Source organism: Oncorhynchus masou, chromosome 14, assembly GCF_036934945.1.
Source record: "Oncorhynchus masou masou isolate Uvic2021 chromosome 14, UVic_Omas_1.1, whole genome shotgun sequence".
NCBI classification, from domain to species: domain Eukaryota; kingdom Metazoa; phylum Chordata; class Actinopteri; order Salmoniformes; family Salmonidae; genus Oncorhynchus; species Oncorhynchus masou.
This window is the reverse complement of record NC_088225.1, coordinates 25,584,906-25,611,018: the sequence shown is the minus strand read 5'-3', so window position 1 is coordinate 25,611,018 and position 26,113 is coordinate 25,584,906. Positions and strand designations below refer to the sequence as shown.

Here is a 26,113-nt window from a genome sequence, read left to right as displayed (position 1 = left end):
AACTGATATTTTTCTGCTGTTTTCAGCGATCTATTTTCTAATTTGGAAAAAGTAGGAGGACAAGTATAGTGAGATGTAGCCATGTAACACATACAGTTGATGTCGGTTAATTTTGCTTACATTTACAGTACATTTAGGCTATTTGCATATTTTAAACTAGTGGGCAATATAAGTACTTGACTTCTAACAAATTGTAGTATTTCATAAGGCAGTCAATATTCAACAATTGCCTGGTTATGTATTATAGTATCATATTAGCAATTTTAGTCTTGACATGAGCACAAACAGGAAAATGACACATAAATAACATGAAAGTAGGCTATGAACATCCAAGTTTGAGGTCACTTTGCTCACACGATTATTCTCTTTAGACAACCACTGTTCCTGGAGGTACTGCAATACCAGGTCGATGCGTAGAATGCACGGGGCAAGCCCCTATTCCATCTCACCACAGTGCTGTCAGGCCGTGGCCTCCGGGACCTTAGGTGTTGTGGGGGCCTCGACCCCCCTTTGGGGTCGATGCCCCCTTTCTTCTGTACCACCACAGGGCATCATTGGCAACCAAAACCACTGCCTGGGTGTTGGTCTCTACCCGTTTTCCTGCCAGCAGGTTGCAGGAGGACCATATAGCATGAGCATTCGGGGGCATTCTCTCAACCAGCTTCACCTGGATTGCTTTTCCAAAAGTCTTGAAGGAGTTCCCACATATGCTGAGCACTTGTTGGCTGCTTATCCTTCACTCTGCGGTCTGACTCATCCCAAACTTTCCCAATTGGGTTGAGGTCGCGGGATTGTGCAAGCCTGGTCGTCTGATGCCGCACTCCATCACTCTCCTTATTGCTCAAGTAGCCCTTACATAGCCTTGAGGTGTGTTTGGGCATTGTGCTGTTGCAAATCAAGTGATAGTCTCACTAAGCGCAAACCAGATATAATGACTTATCGCTGCAGAATGCTGTGGTAGCCATCTATGGTCACTACAATTGATGAGATACGTCAATTAATTTGCCATTTGAAGACATTTGAATATCATTGAATATTGCATGAAATGTCCGCTGAACGCGTCATTCGTAAAATTATAATTTTATATACCATAAAATTGTATTCGTGTTCGTCGAGGTAGCGTGGCCGAGTGGTCTAAGGCGCTGGATTTAGGCTCCAGTCATTTCGATGGCGTGGGTTCGAATCCCACCGCTGCCAGAAACTTAATTTTTCATTTTGAAAAATCTATGCAAAACGCACATTACAGACAACTTGACCTTAATTAATTTGACCGTAATTTCAACTGCAACCTTTTATGGTGTTGCTGTATGATTTGTGGATTATGCAATTGACCCCTCATGTTGTGCATGTATCATAGTACATACAGTCTGGAATTTGAAAAGGTTAACACTTCTTGTTTATTGTCATGAGTCTTTTTCTGGAGGCAGAACTGAGCGATGTCACCTGATATAGGCAGTGGTGTAAAAATACTTTAAATACTCCTTAAGTCGTTTTTTGGTGTATCTGTACTTAACTTTACTATTTATATTTTTGCGAACTTTTACTTTTACTTCACTACATTCCAAAAGAAAATAATGTACTTTTTACTCCATACATTTTCCCTGACACCCAAAAGTACTCGTTACATTTTGCCATAAATGGACCAAATCACACACATCAAGGGAACTTCCCTCTTCATCTCTACTGCCTCTGATCTGACTCGCTAAACTCAAATGCTTTGTTTGTAATGATGTCTGAGGTTGGAGTGTGCCCCTTGCTATCCGTCAATAATTGTTTTACTTTAGTGCGGAGCCCCTCGTCCCACTGTACATGCCTCAGATACCTCCTTTGTCCCAACTCCCACACATGCAGTGACCACACCCAGTATAACCAGCGTGTCCAGAGATGCAACCTCTCTTATCATCACTCAGTGCCTGGGCTAACGTCCACTATACCTGCACCTCACCATACGCCTCTCTGCACATTATTCCCTGAATCTATTCTCCCACACCCAGAAATCTGCTCCTTTTATTCTCTGTCCCCAAAGCACTAGACTACCAGTTTTGCTAGCCTTTAGCCGTACCCTCATCCTACTCCTCCTCTGTTCCTCGGGTGATGTGGAGGCTAACCCAGGCCCTGCGAGTCCCCAGGCACTGTCATTTGTTGACTTCTGTAATAGAAAAAGCCTTGGTTTCATGCATGTTAACATCAGAAGCCTCCTCCCTAAGTTTTTTTTACTCAATGCTTTAGCACACTCCGCCAACCCTGATGTCCTTGCCGTGTCTGAATCCTGGCTGAAGAAGGCCACCAACATTTCTGAGATTTCCATACCCAACTACAACGTTTTCCATCAAGATAGAACTGCCAAAGGGGGAGGAGTTGTAATCTACTGCAGAGATAGCTTGCAAAGTTCTGTCATACTTTCCAGGTCTTTGCCCAAACAGTTCATGCTTCTAATTTAAAATATTAATCTCTCCAGAAATAAGTCTCTCACTGTTGCCGCCTGTTATAGACCCCCCTCAGCTCCCAGCTGTGCCCTGGACACTATATGTGAATTGATTGCCCCCCATCTGTCTTCAGAGTTCGTTCTGTTAGGTGACCTAAACTGGGATATGCTTAATACCCCAGTAGCCCTACAATCTAAGCTAGATGCCCTCAATCTCACACAAATTATCAAGGTAACCACCAGGAACAACCCTAAATCCGTAAACATGGGCACTCTCATAGATATTATCCTGACCAACTTGCCCTCCAAATAAACCTCTGCTGTTTTCAATCAGGATCTGAGCGATCACTGCCTCATTGCCTGCATCCGCTATGGGTCCGCTGTCAAACGACCACCCCTCATCACTGTCAAACACTCCCTAAAACACTTCTGCGAGCAGGCCTTTCTAATCGACCTGGCCCGGGTATCCTGGAAGGATATTGACCTCATCCCGTCAGTCGAGGATGCCTGGTCGTTCTTTAAAAGTAATTTCCTCACCATCTTAAATAAGCATGCCCCATTCAAAAAAATGTAGAACTAAAAACAGATATAGCCCTTGGTTCACTACAGACCTGAGTGCCCTTGATCAGCAAAAAAACATCCTGTGGCGGACTGCAATAGCATCAAATAGTCCCACGATATGCAACTGTTCAGGGAAGTCAGGAACCAATACACACAGTCAGTCAGGAAAGCAAAGGCTAGCTTTTTCAAACAGAAATTTGCATCCTGTAGCTCTAACTACAAAACATTTTGGGACACTGTAAAGTCCATGGAGAATAAGAGCACCTCCTCTCAGCTGCCCACTGCACTACAGCTATGTAACACGGTCACCACTTATAAATCCATGATAATCGAAAATTTCAAGAAGCATTTCTCTACGGCTGGCCATGCTTTCCTCCTGGCTACCCCAACCCCGGCCAACAGCTCCGCACCCCTCGCAGCTACTTGCCCAATCCTCCCCAGCTTCTACTTCACCCAAATCAAGATAGCAGATGTTCTGAAAGAGCTGCAAAACCTGGACCCGTGCAAATCAGCTGGGCTAGACCATCTGGACCCTCTCTTTCTAAAATTATCCATTCAGAAACCAGACTCAATAGCCTTGGTTTCTCAAATGACTGCCTCGCCTGGTTCATCAACTACTTCTCAGACAGAGTTCAGTGTGTCAAATCGGAGGGCCTGTTGTCCGGGCCTCTGGCAGTCTCTATGGGGGTACCACAGGGTTCAATTTCGACTCTTTTCTCTGTATATATCAACGATGTCGCTCTTGTTGCGGGTGATTCCCTGATCCATCTCTACGCAGAAGACACCATTCTGTAGACATCTGGCATTTCTTTGGACATTGTGTTAACTAACCTCCAAACGAGCTTCAATGCCATACAACACTCCTTCCGTGGCCTCCAACTTCTCTTAAACGGCAGTAAAACCAAATTCATGCTTTCAACCGTTTGCTGCCCACACCCACCCGCCAGCCCGACTAGCATCACTACTCTGGACGGTTCTGACCTAGAATACGTGGACAACTACAAATACCTAGGTGTCTGGCTAGACTGTAAACTCTCCTTCCAGACTCATATCAAACATCTCCAATCCAAAACCAAATCTAGAATCGGCTTTCTATTTCGCAACTAAGCCTCCTTCACTCACGCCGCCAAACTTACAATAGTAAAACTGACTATCCTACCGATCCTAGACTTCGGCGATGTCATCTACAAAATAGCTTCCAATACTCTAATTAGCAAATTGGATGTAGTCTATCACAGTGCCATCCGTTTTGTTACCAAAGCGCCTTATACCACCAACCACTGCGACCTGTATGCTCTAGTCAGCTGGCCCTCGCTACATATTCGTCGCCAGACCTGCTGGCTCCAGATCATCTATAAGTCTATGGTAGGTAAAGCTCCGCCTTATCTCAGCTCACTGATCACAATAACAACACCCACCCGTAGCACGCGCTCCAGCAGGTATATCTCGCTGGTCATCCCCAAAGCCAACACCTCCTTTGGCCGCCTTTCCTTCCAGTTCTCTGCTGCCAGTGACTGGAACGAATTGCAAAAATCGCTGAAGCTGGAGACTTACATTTCCCTTACTAACTTTAAACTTCAGCTATCTGAGCAGCTAACCGATCGCTGCAGCTGTACATAGTCCATCTGTAAATAGCCCGCCCAATCCATTTGCACACACTGTATATAGACTTTCTTTTTTTCTATTATGTTATTGACTGTACGCTTGTTTATTCCATGTGTAACTCGGCGTTGATGTTTCTGTTGCAGTGCTTTGATTTATCTTGGCCAGGTCGCAGTTGTAAATGAGAACTTGTTCTCAACTAGCTTACCTGGTTAAATAAAGGTGAAAGAAAAAAGAAAAGAAAAAAGAAAGAAAGAAAAAAAAAAAAAGAAAATGGTGCCATCTGCTTTAATTAATGTAAGGAATTAGAAATGGATTGTACTTTTACTTTAGATACTTAAGTATATTATAAAGTATTATTAAGTATAAAACAAAACCCTTTTTAGACTTTTACTCAAGTAGTATTTTACTAGGTGACTTTCACTTTTACTTGAGTCATTTTCTATTAAGGTATCTTTACTTTTACTCAAGTATGACAATTGAGTAATTTTTCCACCACTTGTAAAAAAATCATTAAACAAATATATATTTTTGGTCTTAATTTAAGGTTAGGTTTATGCATTAGGGTTAGCAGTGTGGTCACGGTACGTACGGGTTTAGGTTAGGGTTAGGTTAAAAATCAGATTTTATGACTTTCTTTCCCATTGTCACAAAACGACAAACAGTTGTGTTTAGTAAGGCTTTATTCCATTCATGTCATTCAGCAAAACATATTATTTAATAACTGTTTCATATTGCAATATTTGAATTGAAGAAAAATGGAAGAGCACTGAGAGCAATTAAATATTTCTCAGATACACACCATAAACATAAAAACTATTCTTAATACAAAATAGTAATTGGCATTCAACATAGAAAGGCTTTCTCTTTTTCCCAAAAGCTTATAAAATGACTATGACTGGTTGATTTAATCCTACAGACTAAATGTGAATCACAACAAATCCCTCACCAAAGAAGATGCGGGGGGGGGGGGGGGGGGGTATGCATTATTATGAATAACAATCAAACATATTTATATATGTATACAGCACCAGTCAAAAGTTTGGACACACCTACTCATTCAAGTGTGGTTCTTTATTTTTCTTTATTTTTAACATTTTCTACATTGTGTAATAATAGTGAAGACATCAGAACTATGAAATAACACATGGAATCACGTAGTAAACATTAAAAGTGCTAAACAAATCAAAATACATTTTATATTTGAGATTCTTCAAAGTAGCCACCGTTTGCCTTGTTGACAGCCTTGCACACTCCTGGCATTCTCTCAACCAGCTTCACCTAGAATGCTTTTCCAACAGCTGAGCACTTGTTGGCTGCTTTTCCTACACTCTGCGGTCTGACTCATCCCAAACCAAACCATCTCAATTTGGTTGAGGTCGGGGGATTGTAGAGGCCAGGTCATCTGATGCCACATTCCATCACTCTCCTTCTTGGCTAAATAGCCCTTACACAGCCTGGAAGTGTGTTAGGTCATTGTCCTGTTGAAAAATAAATGATAGTCCCACTACGCACAAGCCAGATGGAATGGCGTATCGCTGCAGAGTGCTGTGGTAGCCATGTTGGTTAAGTGTGCATTAAATTCTAAATTACAGCAAAGCACCCCCACACCCTCACACCTCCTCCTCCATGCTTCATGGTGGGAACCACACATGCGGAGATCATCCATTCACCTACTCTGCGTTTCACAAAGACACAGCAGTCTTCTCAATTTGGTTGATCTCTATATGTGATATTTCATCGTTTTGATGTCTTCACTATTATTGTACAATGTAAAAAATAGTAAAAATAAAGAAAAACCCTTGAATGACTAGGTGTGTCTAAACATTTGACTTGGACTGTATATATATATATATATATATATATATACATATCAATGCATATCAGTATATAAATATCAATGCAAAGAGGAATCCTTTTTACTAAAACTTCAGTTTTCACTTCAGTCCAATAAAATGTTAAATTTCTAATTTCACAGAAAGTCATACCATGTAGTACTTTTTAAGTCTATACTGTACTGTATTCACATTATGATTCTCTGGTTCAATATATTAGAACCTCTTTCTCAAGAAAATAAACCCAGATATATGATATACTCCGCCCTATGGAAGGCAATAGGGTTTGAACAAAGCACCATATTATTTCAAATATTCTACATACTATACATTTGATAATCATCCATCTACAGCCTTAGTCAACTGTATGATAACATGATATATCATGATAAACATTATAGAAGGGCGGAGTTGCTAGCATTAGGTCAACAGTATGTGGTATATTCGTGTGGTCTTCTATGTGTATCTAGATGTACACTATGCATGCTTTCTATCATTGCTTTTAGCTTGATGTAAGGCCAAGACCATAGGTGTCCAGAAAGCCGGCTAACAAATAAAACGTATTAGTGAGTGTATTAGCTGTGTTTGATTTGGGTTGGGTCTTAGTGGGCTGTTACTTAAGTTTTAGCCACAGTAGCTACCTAGTGATCCCAGAGCCAGGAGCAAAGTAGGAGGACAGCCAGGCTGAACCCCAACACCAGCAGGAGGACCAGGAGCAGGGGAACAGTCCGAGAGGGGCCTAGGGGGGAGGGCCTGGAGCGGGATGGTCGGGACCGTATGTACTGGTCCACTGAGTCCCCCAGGCTGTAGCGTCTGGGGCAGTAGCCCAGGTCTCGACGGGCCTTCTCGATCTTGAAGGTGTGGCTCACTGCAATGTTCCTCACCTAGGAGGATGCAGAAAAGATTCAGGGAAATGGTTGCCAGGTACCTGACTGTCTCTGCATTCAACAAAGTTAACTGTCTTGGTTGTTAAGACTTGACCCGTTGGTTAAAGCAGAAACAGACTGGCACCCAACACCCAGTTAAAGGAAATAGAGTTAAACAAGCTGTTAAGGAGAAGAGTGTTAGTGTTCTGTACTGTGCCCCTGTCTCTCGCCCCACCTCTTTGCCACGAAGGAAGCTTAACAAACTCAACAGCACTCCTTCACTCTTGCCCAATCAGGGTGCTCTGAGATGGGCATAGCGCTCAGTACAGTCTGGGAGGCAGGTTAAGAGCTCTGGAGCTTCAAGGGAGTTTGACTCCATGCTAATGTCTTTGAATAACCTCAGTTTACCAACATCCTGCCCCCCCGTGTGAAGGATGTCTCGCTGGTCCCTATATCCCCTTACTGCACAGAGGATACGATGTCTGCATGGAAAATACCTGTAGTGACAGAAGCTCTCAGACAAACCCGGTGGCTCAGTGTAACACAGAGATTCAACAAGTTTCCTATTGTCTCGCTGGGGTAAATCCATTTGAATTCACTTTTTGACAGCACCCCTTTTGATGTGAACGAAACCTTACATACATATTTGCCTTCCATACAAGTTCTCAGAAAGAGACTTTTTGAACCTGAATGTAAAAACATTCAAGATATAAACGTGCTCCAAGTTGCCCCCTTTTGCATACCCCACCATACCATGAGACAGCCATGTCTTCATCACTGGAAAATAGAAACGGTTGAGATTCATATCATTTAAAAGCTCATGAACAGGATTTCAAACTATTGAATAATAATAATAATAATAATGTTTTTTTATAATATATATTTTTATTTCTTAACCATTAATGTCAATTGTCTAAATGTCTGCATATGTTGCGGCTTAGACCCTATTTACATAATCTGAGATTTTTGTGTTGTGCCCACCATTAAAAACAATACTTTTGAAAGAAATTATGAAATAGTTTGACAACCCTTTTCATAAGCTTTTAAATAATATCAATCTCAACCGTTTATCTTTTACAGTGATGAAGACATGGATGTCTCATGGTATGGTGGGGTATGCGGAACAATTTTACACTATATATACAAAGGTATGTGGACACCACTTCAAATTAATGGATTTGGTTATTTCAGCCACACCTGTTGCTGACAGGTGTATAAAATTCAGCATACAGCCATGCAATCTCCATAGACAAACATTGGCAGTAGAATGGCCTTACTGAAGAGCTCAGTGACTTTCAACGTTGCATCATCATAGGATGCCACCTTTCCAATAAGTCAGTTCGTCAAATGCATTCCCTGCAAGAACTGTAAGTGCTGTTATTGTGAAGTGGAAAGGAGCAACAACGGCTCAGCCACAAAGTGGTAGGCCACAAAACCTCACCGAACGGTACCGCCGAGTACTGAAGTGTGTAGCGCATATAAATCTTCTGTCCTCGGTTGCAACACTCACTACCGAGTTCCAAACTGTCTCTGGAAGCAACGTCAGCACAATAGCTATTCGTCTGGAGCTTCATGAAATGGGTTTCCATGGCCCAAGCAGCCGCACACAAGCCTAAGATCACCATGCACAATGCCAAGAGACGGCTGGAGTGGTGTAAAGCTCGCTGCCATTGGACTCTGGAGCAGTTGAAAGGTGTTCTCTGGAGTGATGAATCACACTTCACCATCTGACAGTCCAAAGGACAAATCTGTGTTTGATGAATGCCAGAAGAACACTACCTGCCCCAATGCATAGTGCCAACTGTAAAGTTTGGTGGAGGATGAATAACGGTCTGGGACTGTTTTTCATGGTTTGTGGTAGGCCACTTAGTTCCAGTGAAGGGAAATTTTAAAACTATAGCTTCCAACTTTGTGGCAACAGTTTGGGGAAGGCCCTTTCCTGTTTCAGCATGACAATGCACAAAGCGAGGTCCATACAGAAATTGTTTGTCAAGATCGGTGTGGAAGAACTTGACTGGCCTGCACAGAGCTCTGACCTCAACTCCATTGAACACCTTTGGAATGTTACTTTTGGTCATGTAGTGGATCTTGTGAATGTTTTGGTATTCATGTCTAAAAAGTCACTTTCTGACCACTTCTTCCATGGGCAAACATGTTTGGAATGTTGTGTTTAAAACAACAGCGATTGAATTCAAATGGATTTACCCTTTAGAGACTTAGCATGTATGTCTCTCTGTACACCTGTCTATCTCTGACGGACCACTGACTGCTGTCTCTTGTTAGCCCAGCAACAGGACCGTTGAGCAGAGTAGTGATGTTGCCCAGTAATGGTTCAGGTTAGGAGATAACCCTAAAGCAAGGGAACTAGTTGGAGTCGAGCCTGCAATGAGGTCAGTTCCTGTGTCCCCAGTGTTGAACTTCCTGACCCAGTCAATTGGGGTAGATGTTGGCTCTAACCACAGATCTAGGATTACCTTACTGTAAGTCATAGACAATCCTATGAGGAGTAAAATAATGTCTGACCCTGGATCAGTGATTATGGGGCAACTTCTCCCTACTCCATCCCACCCTTCCAGGAGAAATACACACAACAGGCTAATATTTTATTCACAGGACAATTATCGATCTCCCGGTGGCAGCCGCCAGAATGTCTGACTGAAGCAGCTCCTGGACCAGCAGCCCTGTGGGCACGGCTTTGGTTTCTGTCTCATCACACATTCATGAAGTAATACCTTCTTGGGTACGACAGATAGCAGCTCCTACTACAAACAGCTTCTCTGGGCCTCCTCAGTGCCAGGGCAGGATGTATGCAATACTACTGCCATCAGTATGGCTGCTTTCCATTCCAAAAATATATTTTTCTACCTCCTTCTACAGACCTTGAAAGGACGGAGATGTGTGACATCAGACCTGGGTTCAAATACTATTTCAACTATCTTAATTACTTTCACATACATTTGAAGTAAGTATTCAGATATATTTCATTTGAAAAGACAAGTCATTCAATATTTTAATGCATTTGAAAGTTCACAAGTGTATAAAACAATTATTGCCCTTATGCCCTCAGAACAGCCTCATATCATCGGGGCATGGACTCTACAAGGTGTTGAAAGCGTTCCAGAGGAATGCTGGCCTATGTTGACTTCAATGCTTCCCACAGTTGTGTCAAGTTGGCTCGATGTCCTTTGGGTGATGGACCATTCTTGGTACACACATGAAACTGTTGAGCGTGAAAAACCCAACAGTGTTGCAGTTCTTGACACACTTAAATCGGTGCGGCTAGCACCTACTACCATACCCCAAATCTTCTTTTGTCTTGCCCATTCACCCTCTGAACGGCATACATACACAATACATGTCTCACCTATCTTAAGGTATAAAAATCCTTCTTTAACCTATCTCCTCCCCTTCATCAGCACTGATTGTGACATCAATAAGAGGTCCTAGCATTCCCCTGGTCAGTCAACGTCATGGAAGAGCAGGTGTTCCTAATGTTTTGTACACTCAGTGTACACTTGGAAAGTACACCAAAACATTTAAATACACTGACTCAAAAACACTCCCATGCTTTTAACCCAGGTATTTGAAATATAGTATTTGAAATAAGTATTTGAAAATCCTTTAAAATAAACTCAGCAAAAAAAGACACATCCTCTCACTGTCAAGTGTGTTTATTTTCAGCAAACTTAACATGTGTAAATATTTGTATGAACATAACAAGATTCAACAACTGAGACATAAACTGAACAAGTTCCACACACATGTGACTAACAGAAATGGAATAATGTGTCCCTGAACAAAGGGGGGGTCAAAATCTAAAGTCATAGTCAGTTTCTGGTGTGGCCACCAGCTGCATTAAGTACTGCAGTGCATCCACTCCTCGTGGACTGCACCAGATTTGTTAGTTCTTGCTGTGAGATGTTACCCCACTCTTCCACCAAGGCACCTGCAAGTTCCCAGACATTTCTGGGGGGGGAACGGCCCTAGCCGTCACCCTCCGATCCAACAGGTCCCAGACGTGCTCAATGGGATTGAGATCCGGGCTCATTGCTGGCCATGGCAGAACACTGACATTCCGGTCTTGCAGGAAATCACGCACAGAATGAGCAGTATGGCTGGTGGCATTGTCATGCTCGAGGGTCATGTCAGGATGATCCTGCAGGAAGGGTACCATATGAGGGAGGAGGATGTCTTCCCTGTAATACACAGCGGTGAGATTGCCTGCAATGACGACAAGCTCATTCTGTGTTGTGACATATCGCCCCAGACTATGATGGACCCTCCACCTCCAAATAGATCCGCTCCAAAGTACAGGCTTCAGTGTAAGGCTCATTCCTTCGACGTGAGACAAAACCACGACTCGTCAGTGAAAAACACTTTTTGCCAGTCCTGTCTGATCCAGCGATGGTGGGTTTGTGCCCATAGGCGAAGTTGTTGCAGGTGATGTCTGGTGAGGACCTGCCTTGTAACAGGCCTACAAGCCCTCAGTCTCTCTCAGCCTATTGCGGACAGTCTGAGCACTGATGGAGGGATTGTGCGTTCCTGGTGTAACTCGGGCAGTTGTTGTTGCCATCCTGTACCTGTCCCGCAGGTGTGATGTTCGGATGTCCTGATCCTGTGCAGGTGTTGTTACACGTGGTCTGCCACTGCGAGGACGATCAGCTGTCCCTCCTGTCTCCCTGTAGCGATGTCTTAGGCGTCTCACAGTACGGACATTGCAATTTATTGCCCAGGCCACATCTGCAGTCCTCATGCCTTCTTGCAGCATGCCTAAGACACGTTCACACAGATGAGCAGGGACCCTGGGCATCTTTCTTTTGGTGTTTTTCAGAGTCAGTAGAAAGGCCTCTTAGTGTCCTAAGTTTTCATAACTGTGACCTTAAATACTAAAATACGCAGAAAAAGTATTTTAAATACCAGATATTCAAATACACATGTATTTGACCCCAGGTCTGTTTGACATAAGCCATTTCCAGTCCAATCATATCCATGAAAGAGAGGGAACATCTACATTTTAGTCACTTAGCAGACACTTATCCAGAGCAACTTACAGTAGTGAGTGGATACATTTTCATACTGGTCTCCTGTGTGCATCAAACACACAACCCTGACATTGCAACCACCATGCTCTACCAACTGAGCTACACAGAACAAGGTAAGAAGGAGGGGGCCTATACATTCTGGGCAGTTATTGCTGTTTGCAGTAACAGATCAACTTTTTTCAACTGCATCTCAATGGTCTCGTAAGTTCCTCTCCTGACTGCATCCCCATGTTCTTGTCAGTTCCTCTCCTGACTGCATCTCAATGGTCTCATCAGTTCTTGTCAGTTCCTCTCCTGACTGCATCTCAGTGATCTCGTAAGTTCCTATCCTGACTGCATCCCCATGTTCTTGTCAGTTCCTCTCCTGACTGCATCCCCATGTTCTTGTCAGTTCCTCTCCTGACTGCATCTCAATGGTCTCATCAGTTCCTCTCCTGACTGCATCCCCATGTTCTTGACTGCATCCCAATGTTCCTCTCCTGACTGCATCCCCATGTTCTTGTCAGTTCCTCTCCTGACTGCATCCCCATGTTCTTGTCAGTTCCTCTCCTGACTGCATCCCCATGTTCTTGTCAGTTCCTCTCCTGACTGCATCTCAATGGTCTCATCAGTTCCTCTCCTGACTGCATCTCAATGGTCTCATCAGATCCTCTCCTGACTGCATCTCAATGGTCTCATCAGATCCTCTCCTGACTGCATCTCAATGGTCTCGTCAGTTCCTCTCCTGACTGCATCGCAATGTTCTCATCAGTTCCTCTGCTTTCTGCATCTCAATGGTCTCATCAGATCCTCTCCTGACTGCATCTAATTGGTCTCGTCAGTTCCTCTCCTGACTGCATCTAATTGGTCTCGTCAGTTCCTCTCCTGACTGCATCTAATTGGTCTCATCAGTTCCTCTCCTGACTGCATCTAAATGGTCTCATCAGTTCCTCTCCTGACTGCTTCTAAATGGTCTCATCAGTTCCTCTCCTGACTGCTTCTAAATGGGCTCATCAGTTCCTCTCCTGACTGCATCTAATTGGTCTCATCAGTTCCTCTCCTGACTGCATCTAAATGGTCTCATCAGTTCCTCTCCTGACTGCTTCTAAATGGGCTCATCAGTTCCTCTCCTGACTGCTTCTAAATGGGCTCATCAGTTCCTCTCCTGACTGCTTCTAAATGGGCTCATCAGTACCTCTCCTGGCAAACAGTATAAAGAAGCATCGTTTCTCCATCTTCCAACAAATTCATAAAATCTCTCATTTTTGATTGACCCTGATCCATAATAAACCGCATGTATAAGAGATTGGATCAGGAAGGAAGGGGGTCGGTGCGCCTGGAAAATACTTCCCTAATGAAGCCTCAGTGAGACAAACAAGAATCTAATGAAGCATCTAGTAACCCAAGCTCCCCTTAACCCAAACACGCACGCATGAACACACAGACAGACAGACAGACAGACAGACAGACAGACAGACAGACAGACAGAGACAGACAGACAGACAGACAGACAGACAGACAGACAGACAGACAGACAGACAGACAGACAGACTATAGTAAGTGCCTGTTAAGCGCTAAATAAAGTAACAGGGTTGACTGAAACAGGGTTGACGACTTGTGACAAGGTGAATGGAAGCTTGTTGTGTGGAACAGGGAGGGGAATTGAATGCAAGTTTCACCATTTTATATTTATTGTTAAAACATTTCTAGCCTGTCTATCTATGGGTAACAAGGTTGACGTATTACTAATGCTCAACCTGCTCAGTATTCCACCACAAAACACCCGAAAATGGCCAAAAAGTATCACACCTGGATCTGTTTCACCTGTCTTTGTGCTTGTCTCCACCCACCTCCAGATCAAATCAAATTGAATTTGTCACATGCGCTGAATACAACAGGTGCAGACCTTACAGTGAAATGCTTACTTACAACAGGTGTAGCCCTTAACCAACAATGCAGTTTAAAGTTTAAATAACAATAGCGGGGCTATATACAGGGGGTACTGGTACAGAGTCAATGTGTTGAGGTAATTGAGGTAATATGTACATGTAGGTAGAGTTATTAAAGTGACTATGCATAGATAATAACAAAGAGTAGCAGCAGCGTATAAGAAGGGGGGCAATGCAAATAATCTGGGTAGCCATTTGATTAGCTGTTCAGGAGTCTTATGGCCTGGGGGTAGAAGCTCTTTAGAAGCCTCTTGGACCTAGACTTGGCGGTCCAGTACCGCTTGACGTGCGGTAGCAGAGAGAACAGTCTATGACTAGGGTGGCTGGAGTCTTTAACAATTTTTAGGGCCTTTTTCTGACACCTACTGGTATAGAGGTCCTGGATGGCAGGAAGCTTGGGCCTGGTAATGTACTGGGCCGTATGCACTACCCTCGGTAGTGCTTTGCGGTCAGAGGGCGAGTTGTTGCCATACCAGACAGTGATGCAACCCAACAGGATGCTCTCAATGGTGCAGCTGTCAAAACTTTTGAGGACCTGAGGACCCATGGCAACTCTTTTCAGTCTCCTGAGGGGGAATAGGTTTTGTCGTGTCCTCATCACGACTGTCTTGATGTGTTTGGACCATGTTAGTTTGTTGGTGATGTGGACACCAAGGACATTGAAGCTCTCAACCTGCTCCACTGCAGCCCCGTCGATGAGAATGGGGGCGTACTCTGTACTCCTTTTCCTGTATCCACAATTATCTTCATTGTCTTGATCACATTGAGGGAGAGGTTGTTGTCCTTGCACCACACAGTCAGGTCTCTGATGGCCGTCTCATCGTTGTCAGTGATCAGGCCTACACCTGTTGTGTAGATGTTGCCCATCTTCCCATTATCCCCGGTGTATTTATACCTGTGTTCTCTGTTTGTCTGTTGCCAGTTCATCTTGTCTTGTCAGGTCTTACCAGCCTTCCTGTTTCTCTAGTTATATTTTCTAGATCTTCCCAGTTCTGACCATTCTGCCTGCCCTGACCTCGAGTCTGCCTACCGTGATGTACCCGCCGGACTCTGACTTGATCACGAACCTCAGCCTGCCCTCGACCTGCCATTTGCCTGCCCCGTGCTCCTAATAAATTATCTGTACTATCCTCCCCCCGTGTCTGCATCTGGGTCATATCCTGTGTCGTCATAAAAAGGGTAGAACCAGCTTACCTGATTTTACACTATGATTTGACTATTAGATGTTCAACGTTTAAAAAAAAAAGTTTTTGTTTCAATGAATTGTTTCATCATATTAAAACGAGAGTTCAGTTCACGTAACAGGGTTGACCTTAAAATTAGGGCCGGGATATTTTTTTTTAACCTTAAAATGGATCAATAATCACATGAATAAATAATAATCTTCAGAAATGACTTTTTCAAACCAACAAAATAACTACGGCTTTACAATGATGGTGAAAACTTGGATAAATGTTGGGACTAATTGTGTTAAAATATTCCTAGAAGTCACAGAGGATGCAAAGAGGGACATGTCCAAATGCTGAATTGTAACACTTTAGTAAGTCTTTATTAAAAAAAAATCTGATTTATTGACTATTCCACGTGGTCTATATTGAAGGGCACTTCATGGCTTTCAAATTTGTGCACAATTTCTACTTAAAATATCAAAGGTACTCATTTTGTGGAACGACCCTGCCACCGTGGCAATAACTTCAGAACTTTAGAATTCACACAGAGTGAAAGGTCTAAGTAAATTCAAAATGTTCTCCCTTCTGTGAGTTTGCTCTTTGTATCGAGTATGTGACAGGAAAGAGACTGTTACACTTAATTAATACACTGAATATGTAACACTGGAAAACATGGTATATTTCTCAACAACGTTTTCTTGCAAGTGTGGTGAGGAAGGTTGGTCCTCACATCAGTGCTTGGCTGCAATGTAAAACTGAGAAGGGAGAAAGGAGGAAAGAAGAAGAATGGGTAAAAAGGCAGAGTAAAAATGGGAAGTGAGAAGAGGGGTTAGGTGTAGAAAGCACTATGAAGGCAGGCAGGCAGGCAGGCAGGCAGGCAGGCAGGCAGGCAGGCAGGCAGGCAGGCAGGCAGGTACATATAGATAGGTATGTCAGTAGTAGATAGGTACTGTAGATACATAGCTGTACGCTTACCTCATTTCTGGTGAAGAGCAGAGGGATCTCCACTATTGGCCTCAGAGCCAGGTGTAAACATTCCATCAGAATGGCTGTGAAATACACACCTCAGATGAGGAGGGAAGACAGCAGTGTGGCAGGTCTGAGCTACAAGCAGCGTACTATTACAACAGTTTGGCAAGTATGAAACTGGTGTGTATCCTGACAGATTGTGGCTGGTGTTGGGCATGATCAGCGTCCTGTTACAGCAGCGTGGGTATTTGTGTGTGTGTGTGCGTGTATGTGTGTGTGTGAATGTGTGCCGTTTGTGTCTCCCACCTGCTGAATAGACCAGTGAGACAGGCAAGTGTATCAACGGTCGGCTGTGCCCCAGCTTCTCAAACTAGAGAGGAGGGGAAAGACAGAGGGGATATCAAAGACCAAGACAAGATAAACTATATGTGTTAATCACCCAAAGATATATAGAGTTACTCACCAGTGGTGTTAACCATTCAAACAGGTTGACAGATTCCCCGTCGTTAATGAAGTAGGCCTGTCCACTCTGAGGGAGAAAGGTTGATATTACTATGTATACACCACCACCCCAAACACACACAGGCCTAAATATGTACAATGTGTACAAATGCCACTTGAAGGTAGAACAAACAAGTGCTGAAACGATCATTGGTATCCATGGAGATGGTGAGTAGTAGTAAACTCACAGCCACACAGTTCCTCTTGGGTGTGAGGCTCTCAGCAGCCAGGATGTGGGCCAACACCAGGTTGTCCACATGGACCCAGTTCATCTTGGCCTGGCGGTTTCCAAAGCTAAAACTGAACAACCGACGCTCCACATTCACCTGGGGAGAGAGAGTAGAAGAAGTGGAGAGAGAGAGATAGAGATAGAGAGAGAGAGAGAGAGAGAGAGAGAGCAGAGAGAGAGAGCAAGAGCGAGAGCAAGAGCGAGAGAGAGAGAGAGAGAGAGAGAGAGCAAGAGCGATAGAGAGCAAGAGCGAGAGAGAGCAAGAGCGAGAGAGAGAGATCAAGAGCGAGAGAGAGAGAGCAAGAGATACAGATACAGATACAGTCTAGGTTAGACTGTATTGTTGTGCTGAGAGTATGTCTGTTCTCATGTGAGTGTGTTTGGGGTTGTGTACGTGTGTCAAGGCATGCATGGGTTCGTGTGTGTACAATGGTCTAACATTGAGTGAGGGGAGAGGTAAACTGTATTAGAGGAAGAAAGATTAAAAGGCCTCTAAGCAACTTTCCCTATAGTGAACCGGGAACTGCAGCATCCCAGCCCTGTTCAACCCAGCCCAGCATAGAGTATTCCTTCCCTTCATTCTCCCCAGGGGAGAGAGAGAGGGGTGAAACAGGATACTTTAAGAGGGTCCATTAATAATATATCCTCACCAGGTACACATTCTGCCAGCCGATCTAAACCCTAAGAGAACCTCTATACCTGACAGAAGGGCAATGAGACTGGGCTGTCATTTTATTGTGCCACCCACACAATAAAACAGTACACAGACATTTATCCCTATGGTGCCGCCGTCTTGGATGGAAAGTGACAAATCAGGTGGAATGTAGAAATGTCTCAGTTCTTTTCATTGTGATTCTATGTGGTAGGTAGGTGTACGGACACTCACCATAACCCTGTGTAGGTGTCGTCTCTCTTCTGGCCCGTAGATGCCTGAGGGTCTCAGAACACAGGTCCGCAAGAGACCCCCACCTTTAAAGAAGAGAATGGCATTGAATAATGAAGTAAATCTGGCAACACTGAAAGTTTGTTACAAATGAGTTACTCCACCATGTAATTACTTATAACTGAGTCTAGAAATGTAAATTCCACTTAACTGCAAGATAGTGTACTATGCACATGTATGTAGGTTACTGTAATACTGTATGTAAGTAGTAGTAATAGTTCATCAACATATATAATATGCTAACCTTTGCTTCAACCTGAACCCATCTTCCAGTGTTAATATATTTCCTCTACATCCCGTCTTAATAAATGCATGAATGGTCCAGTAATGACAGCGCCATGCTCCTTGCTTAGTTTAATATATAATGACATAGCGCCATGCTCCTAGCTTCATTTAATATATAAATAAGTGGTCATTGATAGGGGGTTAGGTTCCCCCCATAGGAGGGGCTGAAAGCATCACACCTATTTAACCAAGTACTCACTGGAGTAAGAGAATTCCTACACACCTTTGAGAGAGATGAACTGTAAATGGGTTTATGTTAATGGAAACATTGTGTGTGTATCAATGTCTCCTGTGATTCTGACTGTCAGTTTTACAGTAAGCATGTACCTGACATCTGTCTGTGACGAGAGTCTGTACTGCATGTCTGGTACTACTGCTACTAACTGTGTGTCTCTGTGTGTGTAAGTACATCCCTGTGTGTGTGTTGCTTGAGGCAAAACGGTGTCGGGTGAACACTGCTCTCCAGTCTCAAGTGGCATTGTGCTTTCCAGCTCTAAATTGAACTGGTGTCAGCAGGTCCAGTTGGATTAGGTTGCACACACATGGAAAGCTTGGTTTCCAAGCCAACCTCACTCACTCACAAATACACACAAGCACACGTGCACACACGTCCACACACACACACACACACACACACACACACACACACACACACACACACACACACACACACACACACACACACACACACACACACACACACACACACACACACACACACACACACACACACACACAGAGTTTGGCTGTGGAAACATACAGCATCCATTCATACACACTGAGAATCATAAGACAATGTCAAGGACCTGAACACACCATTTCCATTTGAGGATATCATCACTGTCTTGATGCTGTGAGTAGCCCCCATCCTATCACCTCAAGACCATGCCAGACAAAGTCACAGTGTCTCTGCCATAGACACAGAATTAAAATAATAGATCTAATACTGTATATCTTCATTCTATTTCGAGGGTCTCTTACCTTTGAGTGAGCGTCCATTGGCTGTTAGGACCATCTGGTCAGAGATAGATTTGGTCCTGGAGTAGTGGTCTATGTGCTGGGACAGCAGAATGCATCATATCTATTCATATCAATCCATGTGGTTTATTATTTCCTAAGACATAGCCATCAGAGGACCTATTCATTGTTACTGCTGCTGCTGAGGAAAGCACAGGTAACTGCAAGAATAAAGGAAACACTTGAGTAAATGAGGGATACAAAGTATATTTAAAGCAGGAGCTTCCACACAGGTGTGGTTCCTGAGTTAATTAAGCTTTTAACGTCACATTATGCTTAGGGTCATGTATAAAAATGCAGAGCTGTTTTGATGGCAGTCTCAGACTGAAGTATGTAGTGAATGAGAGCAGGGGAAGAATTCAGTTTGAGTCATCAGGCAAGTGTTTTCCACCACCATCAACAAAACACCAAAATATGGAATTTCTCGTGGAAGAATGGTGTTCCATCGCTCCAATTTAGTTCCAGACACTTGTAGAATCTATTCCAAGGAGCATTCAAGCTGTTCTGGCGGCTCGGAGTGGCTCAACACTCTATTAATTAATACATTTATGTTGTTGTTTCCTTTATTTGGGCAGTTACCTGTATGTCCTTCAGAAGGGGTTGCAAGATAGATGCATGTCAGAGGTGTGACACCCATACTGTACACACCACACACACTCACTCTCTCTTACACACACCCCACCAGTGTCAGGTTGACAGGCTTTGAGTCTCCAAGCTATCCTAAACTGTGTAACTCTACTCATGCGGGACTTATACAGTCAGGCACAGCCATGTAAGCTGGAAGGAGTAGCTCTGGGAGAAGATTACATTCATGAGCTTCCTTTATCAGCCTGGTTCTGGATGTCATGTACACCATGTCAGCTTCAATCTCAAGGTTGACTCTAAAACATCACATAGCAAAGGTGCCCAGTCCTTTAACCAAATGTATGTACCACATGAAAAGTAAACTATGAAAAAAGTTGTGTTTCCATCAACCCAGAGCAAACACGTATTCTATAGAGACACAGTAAAGCTAGCCTGGGTAAAGCAGACAGTAAGCTGCACTCACTATCATTCAGTCTGGTTTACCCAGGCAACAGTAAAGCTGCTCCTCATTGGGACATCCTGTTCTTACTCACCATGTCCAGGGGCACACAGGGCAATGAGTCCTCGTCGCCCTCCTCTATGGGTTTGCCAGCAAACGTCACATTGATCGTACTGGTGTAGACCAGCCTGGTGATGCCCTTCTCCACACACACTGAAACAAGCACACACACACACAGACAGGGTTATCATTGGGCCAAGTCATTTAACTGACAACGCATTTTTATTTAGGAGTTTATTTAATTTTCTAAACCTGGGTCATGACACAAAAGCCTATTAGCCCACTGAGCTCAAGCATAGTCATTAGCTCTGGGAGTTAACACAAGTCTGTAGGTCTTGGACAAGGAGACTGTTCTACACCACCTCCAACTACATTTAGCAGGCATTTTATGGCTGCTCATATATGGCTGTACTGTTACACTGCACCCCATTAGAAGGCCTTCAACAGGTCTCTTTCACTATTTCATCATAGGGGCCAAACGTTTACACATTATTGCGAAGGAGGGCCAAAAATGTTCCACCTCCTAGGACGTCTTGTGCCTATAAAAAGGTATTTACATACAGTATGTTGTGCAAAGATAATACTGTATGTAATGTAAAGAATGTGTTGTTAATCTAAGAAACGGTCTACCTGTCTGTGGGAGAGGGGAAGCTGATGAGTGTGACAATAGTTGAAGAGTGAGGTGGGGAGGGAGGGGAGGAGGGAGGGGAGGAAGGAGGGGAGGAGGGAGGGGAGGAAGTAGGGGAGGAGTGAGGCGAGGAGTAAGGGGAGGAAGAAGGAGAGGAGGAAGGAGTGGAGGAGTGAGGTGAGGAGGGAGGGGAGGAGTGAGGGGAGGAGTGAGGGGAGGAAGAAGGAGAGGAGAAAGGAGGGGAGGAGTGAGGTGAGGAGAGAGGTGAGGAGGGAGGGGAGGAAGAAGGAGAGGAGGAAGGAGGGGAGAAGTGAGGTGAGGAGGGAGGGGAGGAGGGAGGAGGGGAGGAGTGAGGGGAGGAAGGAGGAGAGGAGCTAGGGAAGAAAGGAGGGGAAGATGTAGGGAAGGAAGGAGGTGCGGAGGGAGGGAAGGAAGGAGGGGGGGAAGGCGGGGAGGAGGGAGTGGAGCTTGTTACCATTAATGACGTTGCTTGTCCCTCCGACGTTGACCGACTCCACCTGCTCTTTCCTCAGCTGTGAGACACAGAACAGAATAACTTTTAACATGGTTTGTGTGGGAACTAATGTGTAATGTGTAACTAATGTGTAACCCTAAATCCGGAACCACGGGCACCCTCTTAGATATCATCCTGACCAACTTGCCCTCTAAATACACCTTTGCTGTCTTCAACCAGGATCGGAGCAATCACTGCCTCATTGGCTGCGTCCGTAATGGGTCCGCAGTCAAACGACCACCCATCATCACTGTCAAACACTCCCTAAAACACTTCAGCAACCTGGCCGGGTATCCTGGAAGGATATTGACCTCATCCCGTCAGTAGAGGATGCCTGGTCGCTCTTCAAAAGTGCTTTCCTCACCATCTTAAATAAGCATGCCCCATTCAAAAAATGTAGAACTAAGAACAGATATAGCCCTTGGTTTACCCCAGACTTGACTGCCCTTGACCAGCACAAAAACATCCTGTGGCGTTCTGCATTAGCATCGAATAGCCCCCGGGATATGCAACTTTTCAGGAAAGTCAGGAACCAATTTACACAGTCAGTTAGTTTCAAACAGAAATTTGCATCCTGTAGCACTAATTCCAAAACGTTTTGGGACACTGTAAAGTCCATGGAGAATAAGAGCACTTTGCCCAAGCCCCCCCCTCTCCTTCACCCAAATCCAGACAGCTGATGTTCTGAAAGAGCTGCAATATCTGGATCCCTACAAATCAGCTGGGCTATACAATCTGGATCCCTACAAATCAGCTGGGCTATACAATCTGGATCCCTACAAATCAAATCTGGATCCCTACAAATCAGCTGGGCTATACAATCTGGATCCCTACAAATCAGCTGGGCTATACAATCTGGATCCCTACAAATCAGCTGGGCTATACAATCTGGATCCCTACAAATCAGCTGGGCTATACAATCTGGATCCCTACAAATCAACTGGACTATACAATCTGGATCCCTACAAATCAGCTGAGCTACACAATCTGGACCCCTACAAATCAGCTGAGCTATACAATCTGGATCCCTACAAATCAGCTGAGCTATACAATCTGGATCCCTACAAATCAGCTGGGCTATACAATCTGGATCCCTACAAGTCAGCTGGGCTATACAATCTGGATCCCTACAAATCAACTGGACTATACAATCTGGATCCCTACAAATCAGCTGAGCTACACAATCTGGATCCCTACAAATCAGCTGGGTTATACAATCTGGATCCCTACAAATCAGCTGGGCTATACAATCTGGATCCCTACAAATCAGCTGGGCTATACAATCTGGATCCCTACAAATCAGCTGGGCTATACAATCTGGATCCCTACAAATCAGCTGGGCTATACAATCTGGATCCCTACAAATCAGCTGGGCTATACAATCTGGATCCAAATCTACAAATCCCTACAAATCAGCTGGGCTATACAATCTGGATCCCTACAAATCAGCTGGGCTATACAATCTGGATCCCTACAAATCAACTGGACTATACAATCTGGATCCCTACAAATCAGCTGGGCTATACAATCTGGATCCCTACAAATCAACTGGACTATACAATCTGGATCCCTACAAATCAGCTGGGCTATACAATCTGGATCCCTACAAATCAGCTGGGCTATACAATCTGGATCCCTACAAATCAACTGGACTATACAATCTGGATCCCTACAAATCAGCTGGGCTATACAATCTGGATCCCTACAAATCAACTGGACTATACAATCTGGATCCCTACAAATCAACTGGACTATACAATCTGGATCCCTACAAATCAGCTGAGCTACACAATCTGGACCCTTTATAAAGTCCCTTCAAAAAGTGAGTAAATCTCCTGCTATATGACCACTGCCTTCAGCCTGTCCTTACCCACCAGCCAAACACACAGACAAGCTTTCTAAGTTACATAATCATCTCCTAGCTGACTGTAAATATTTCAGAGTGAGAGAGAGAGACAGTATCAGGCAGAGAAGGAGTAGACACAGGTGATACAATGTGAACAGTTGAGTTTCACTAACAAAGCCTCCATTCAATATGTTATGATTTATCCTACTCTGGAACCCATAGACAGGCATCCATTCCATCTCTGCCACACGCCACTCAAGTCGTTGCATTTAAGACAAAAGATTTACTCTGTACTGTATTCTTGGAACAGTGTTTCAGGAGACCAGCGACTATGAGTGATGGTCTTTGAATGGTTTACATTCCCAGTCAGCTAAATGAATAAAGAAAGTAGAAGGGTTCAATTCTACCCTCCATCTGTTCAGGAACTCACCTGTTCTGGGCCTGACATCCCATAGGAAGCGGTGTGGAATATACAGTCGACCCCCTCACAGATCTTATACAGAGAATCATAGTCCCGGATGTCGCTCTGCAAGGGGACCAAATCACTATTATGAAAGACAATGATATGCTGTGTTTTCTCCTCTACCCTATGCCTGTACTTCACTGTAATATAACAGTATGATAAACCATCGATTTAACTGTCTCATGTTAGAAATAGTCAAGCCTTTGTTGTATTCATATTAGAAAGAGCGGCTCTGATATTAAAGTGTCAGTAATGTGAGGAAACATTTGACATAATTCATCCAGTTCCAGCTATGGAACTCTCCGGCGTCTTTTCACGGTGAACTATCTTGCTGGATAAGATGACAGCTTGAACATATAGTACATGGTATGTCCATATATTAGCCAATGATTAGTAAGTACAATTAAGTTAAAGTGCCATGAAGGCTGCACCTGAAACCTGAATCAGAGCCCCGGCCTCCTTCTGTCCTAGTCAACACCTGGCACCCTCAACTAGATCACTTACCTGTGTCTTTATACCTGAGCCACGTATACCCAACCTTATTAGCCCCGTCTACCCTGGGGTATGTGAGGAGAAATACTACACTAAAGACACTTGAATTTCAATGTATCCCCCTGATAAACTAGTAATCATTTAGGTACAATGATCAAAAACAAAAGCAGTGCTGTAAAGTACTTAAGTAAAATAACTTTAAAGTACTACTTCAGTTGTTTATTGGGGATCTGTACTTTACTATTAATATTTTGGCCAATTTTTTACTTCTACTTCACTACGTTCCTAAAGGAAATAATGTACTTTTTACTCCATACGTTTTCCCTGACACCCAGAAGTACTCATTACATTTTGATAGAAAAATGGTCCCAATTCACACACTTATCAAGAGAACATCCCTGGTCATCCCTACTGCCGCTGATCTGGCGGACTAAGTAAACACAAATGCTTCATTTGTAAATTATGTCTGAGTGTTGGAGTATGACCCTGGCTATCCGTCAATATATATATATATATATTTAATTGTGCCATCTGGTTTGCTTAATATACGGAATTTGAAAGAGTTTATACTTTTACTTTTGAGACTTATGTACATTTTAGCAGTTCCATTTACTTTTGATACTTAAGTACATTTAAAACCAAATACTTTTAGACTTTTACTCAAGTAGTATTTTACTGAGTGACTTTCACTTTTACTTGAGACATTTTCTATTAAGGTATCTTCACTTTTACTCAAGTATGACAAATTAGTACTTTTTCCACCACTGAACAAAAGGAAAGCAACCAAACCCTGGGAAATCCAGGACTGGAGTTACGTACCCCGGGGATGAATCTTAACTTTAACTTTGTCAAGCATTGATGACAGTGAGATACTAAGTAAACATTTGAAAGTTGAAAGTTAGGATTTGCCCCGAAGTGACTAGTGCGTCTACTCTACCTACCTGATGGAAGACAGTACCGTCTGGAGTATCCCACTGTGGCTTGTGAAGATCCAGCAGCACCACAGACACTCCCTGGCTGACCAGAGCTCTCCCTAGCCTCAACCCGAAATACCCTGCTCCCCCAGTCACCAGCACCCTGCCTGTCCCCATCCCTGCCCCTCTCAAGGCCGGATCAGTCACTTCATCCAGGCGGGAGGCTGGACACTCTGGGCTGCTGCACCAGGCACCCACCACCCCATTGGCCCTGTGTCGGGAGGCTAGAGTTTGGGTTGAGGTTAGGTCTGGGGCTGGTCGGCTCACCCAGGACTGGAGCTGATGGTTGTGGAGGTGTCTATTAGCCTGTATACGGCACCCAGGACTACCTGGGTCAGACAGGGGGACACAGGGGTAGGGCAGCTGCTCTACCTGGCACAGAGAGCCTCCGTTGTCCTTCATACCGGGGCCACACAACTCCATTCAGACTCCTTGGGATAGATGGAATTCGGGACCCTGTAAGTGACAGGGGGTTCAAATAGTAGCTACCTCATCATTACAGCTATTCTCCATAAGATACACAGTAACCACCTTCATCGGATATAACTAATAACATTTTCTTTGCCTATTAATTTACATGACCAGACTATAAAAAAATAACAAAGAAATACTAATTCATTTGACAGAGTAATCAATAGAGTAAAGTACAGGACTAAAACAAGTTTGACTGTGAGTCAGTCTGTACAATGACTCATCTCGGAGAGCGCTGCAGATACAGACAGACACCATGTACCATTGTC

At 43.8% G+C, this 26,113-nt stretch overlaps 1 protein-coding gene and 1 non-coding gene across 2 annotated transcripts; one reads left to right on the top strand and one right to left on the bottom strand.

Moving 5' to 3' along the window:
• The first annotated feature begins 1,115 nt into the window (after positions 1-1,115).
• trnal-uag (transfer RNA leucine (anticodon UAG)) lies at positions 1,116-1,197 on the top strand. The gene has a single exon. It is a non-coding gene; the product is annotated as a tRNA-Leu (tRNA).
• Positions 1,198-7,064: 5,867 nt separating this feature from the next.
• On the bottom strand, positions 7,065-25,796 carry sdr42e2 (short chain dehydrogenase/reductase family 42E, member 2). Its single transcript, XM_064985781.1, has 11 exons — positions 25,341-25,796; positions 23,875-23,970; positions 21,560-21,617; positions 20,491-20,609; positions 19,337-19,412; positions 18,014-18,096; positions 17,087-17,224; positions 16,861-16,926; positions 16,704-16,767; positions 16,404-16,477; positions 7,065-7,307 (listed from the first exon to the last, which is right to left on the bottom strand). The coding sequence occupies exons 1-11, from the start codon at positions 25,794-25,796 to the stop codon at positions 7,065-7,067; spliced, it is 1,473 nt and encodes a 490-aa protein (XP_064841853.1).
• Between the last annotated feature and the right edge of the window lie 317 nt (positions 25,797-26,113).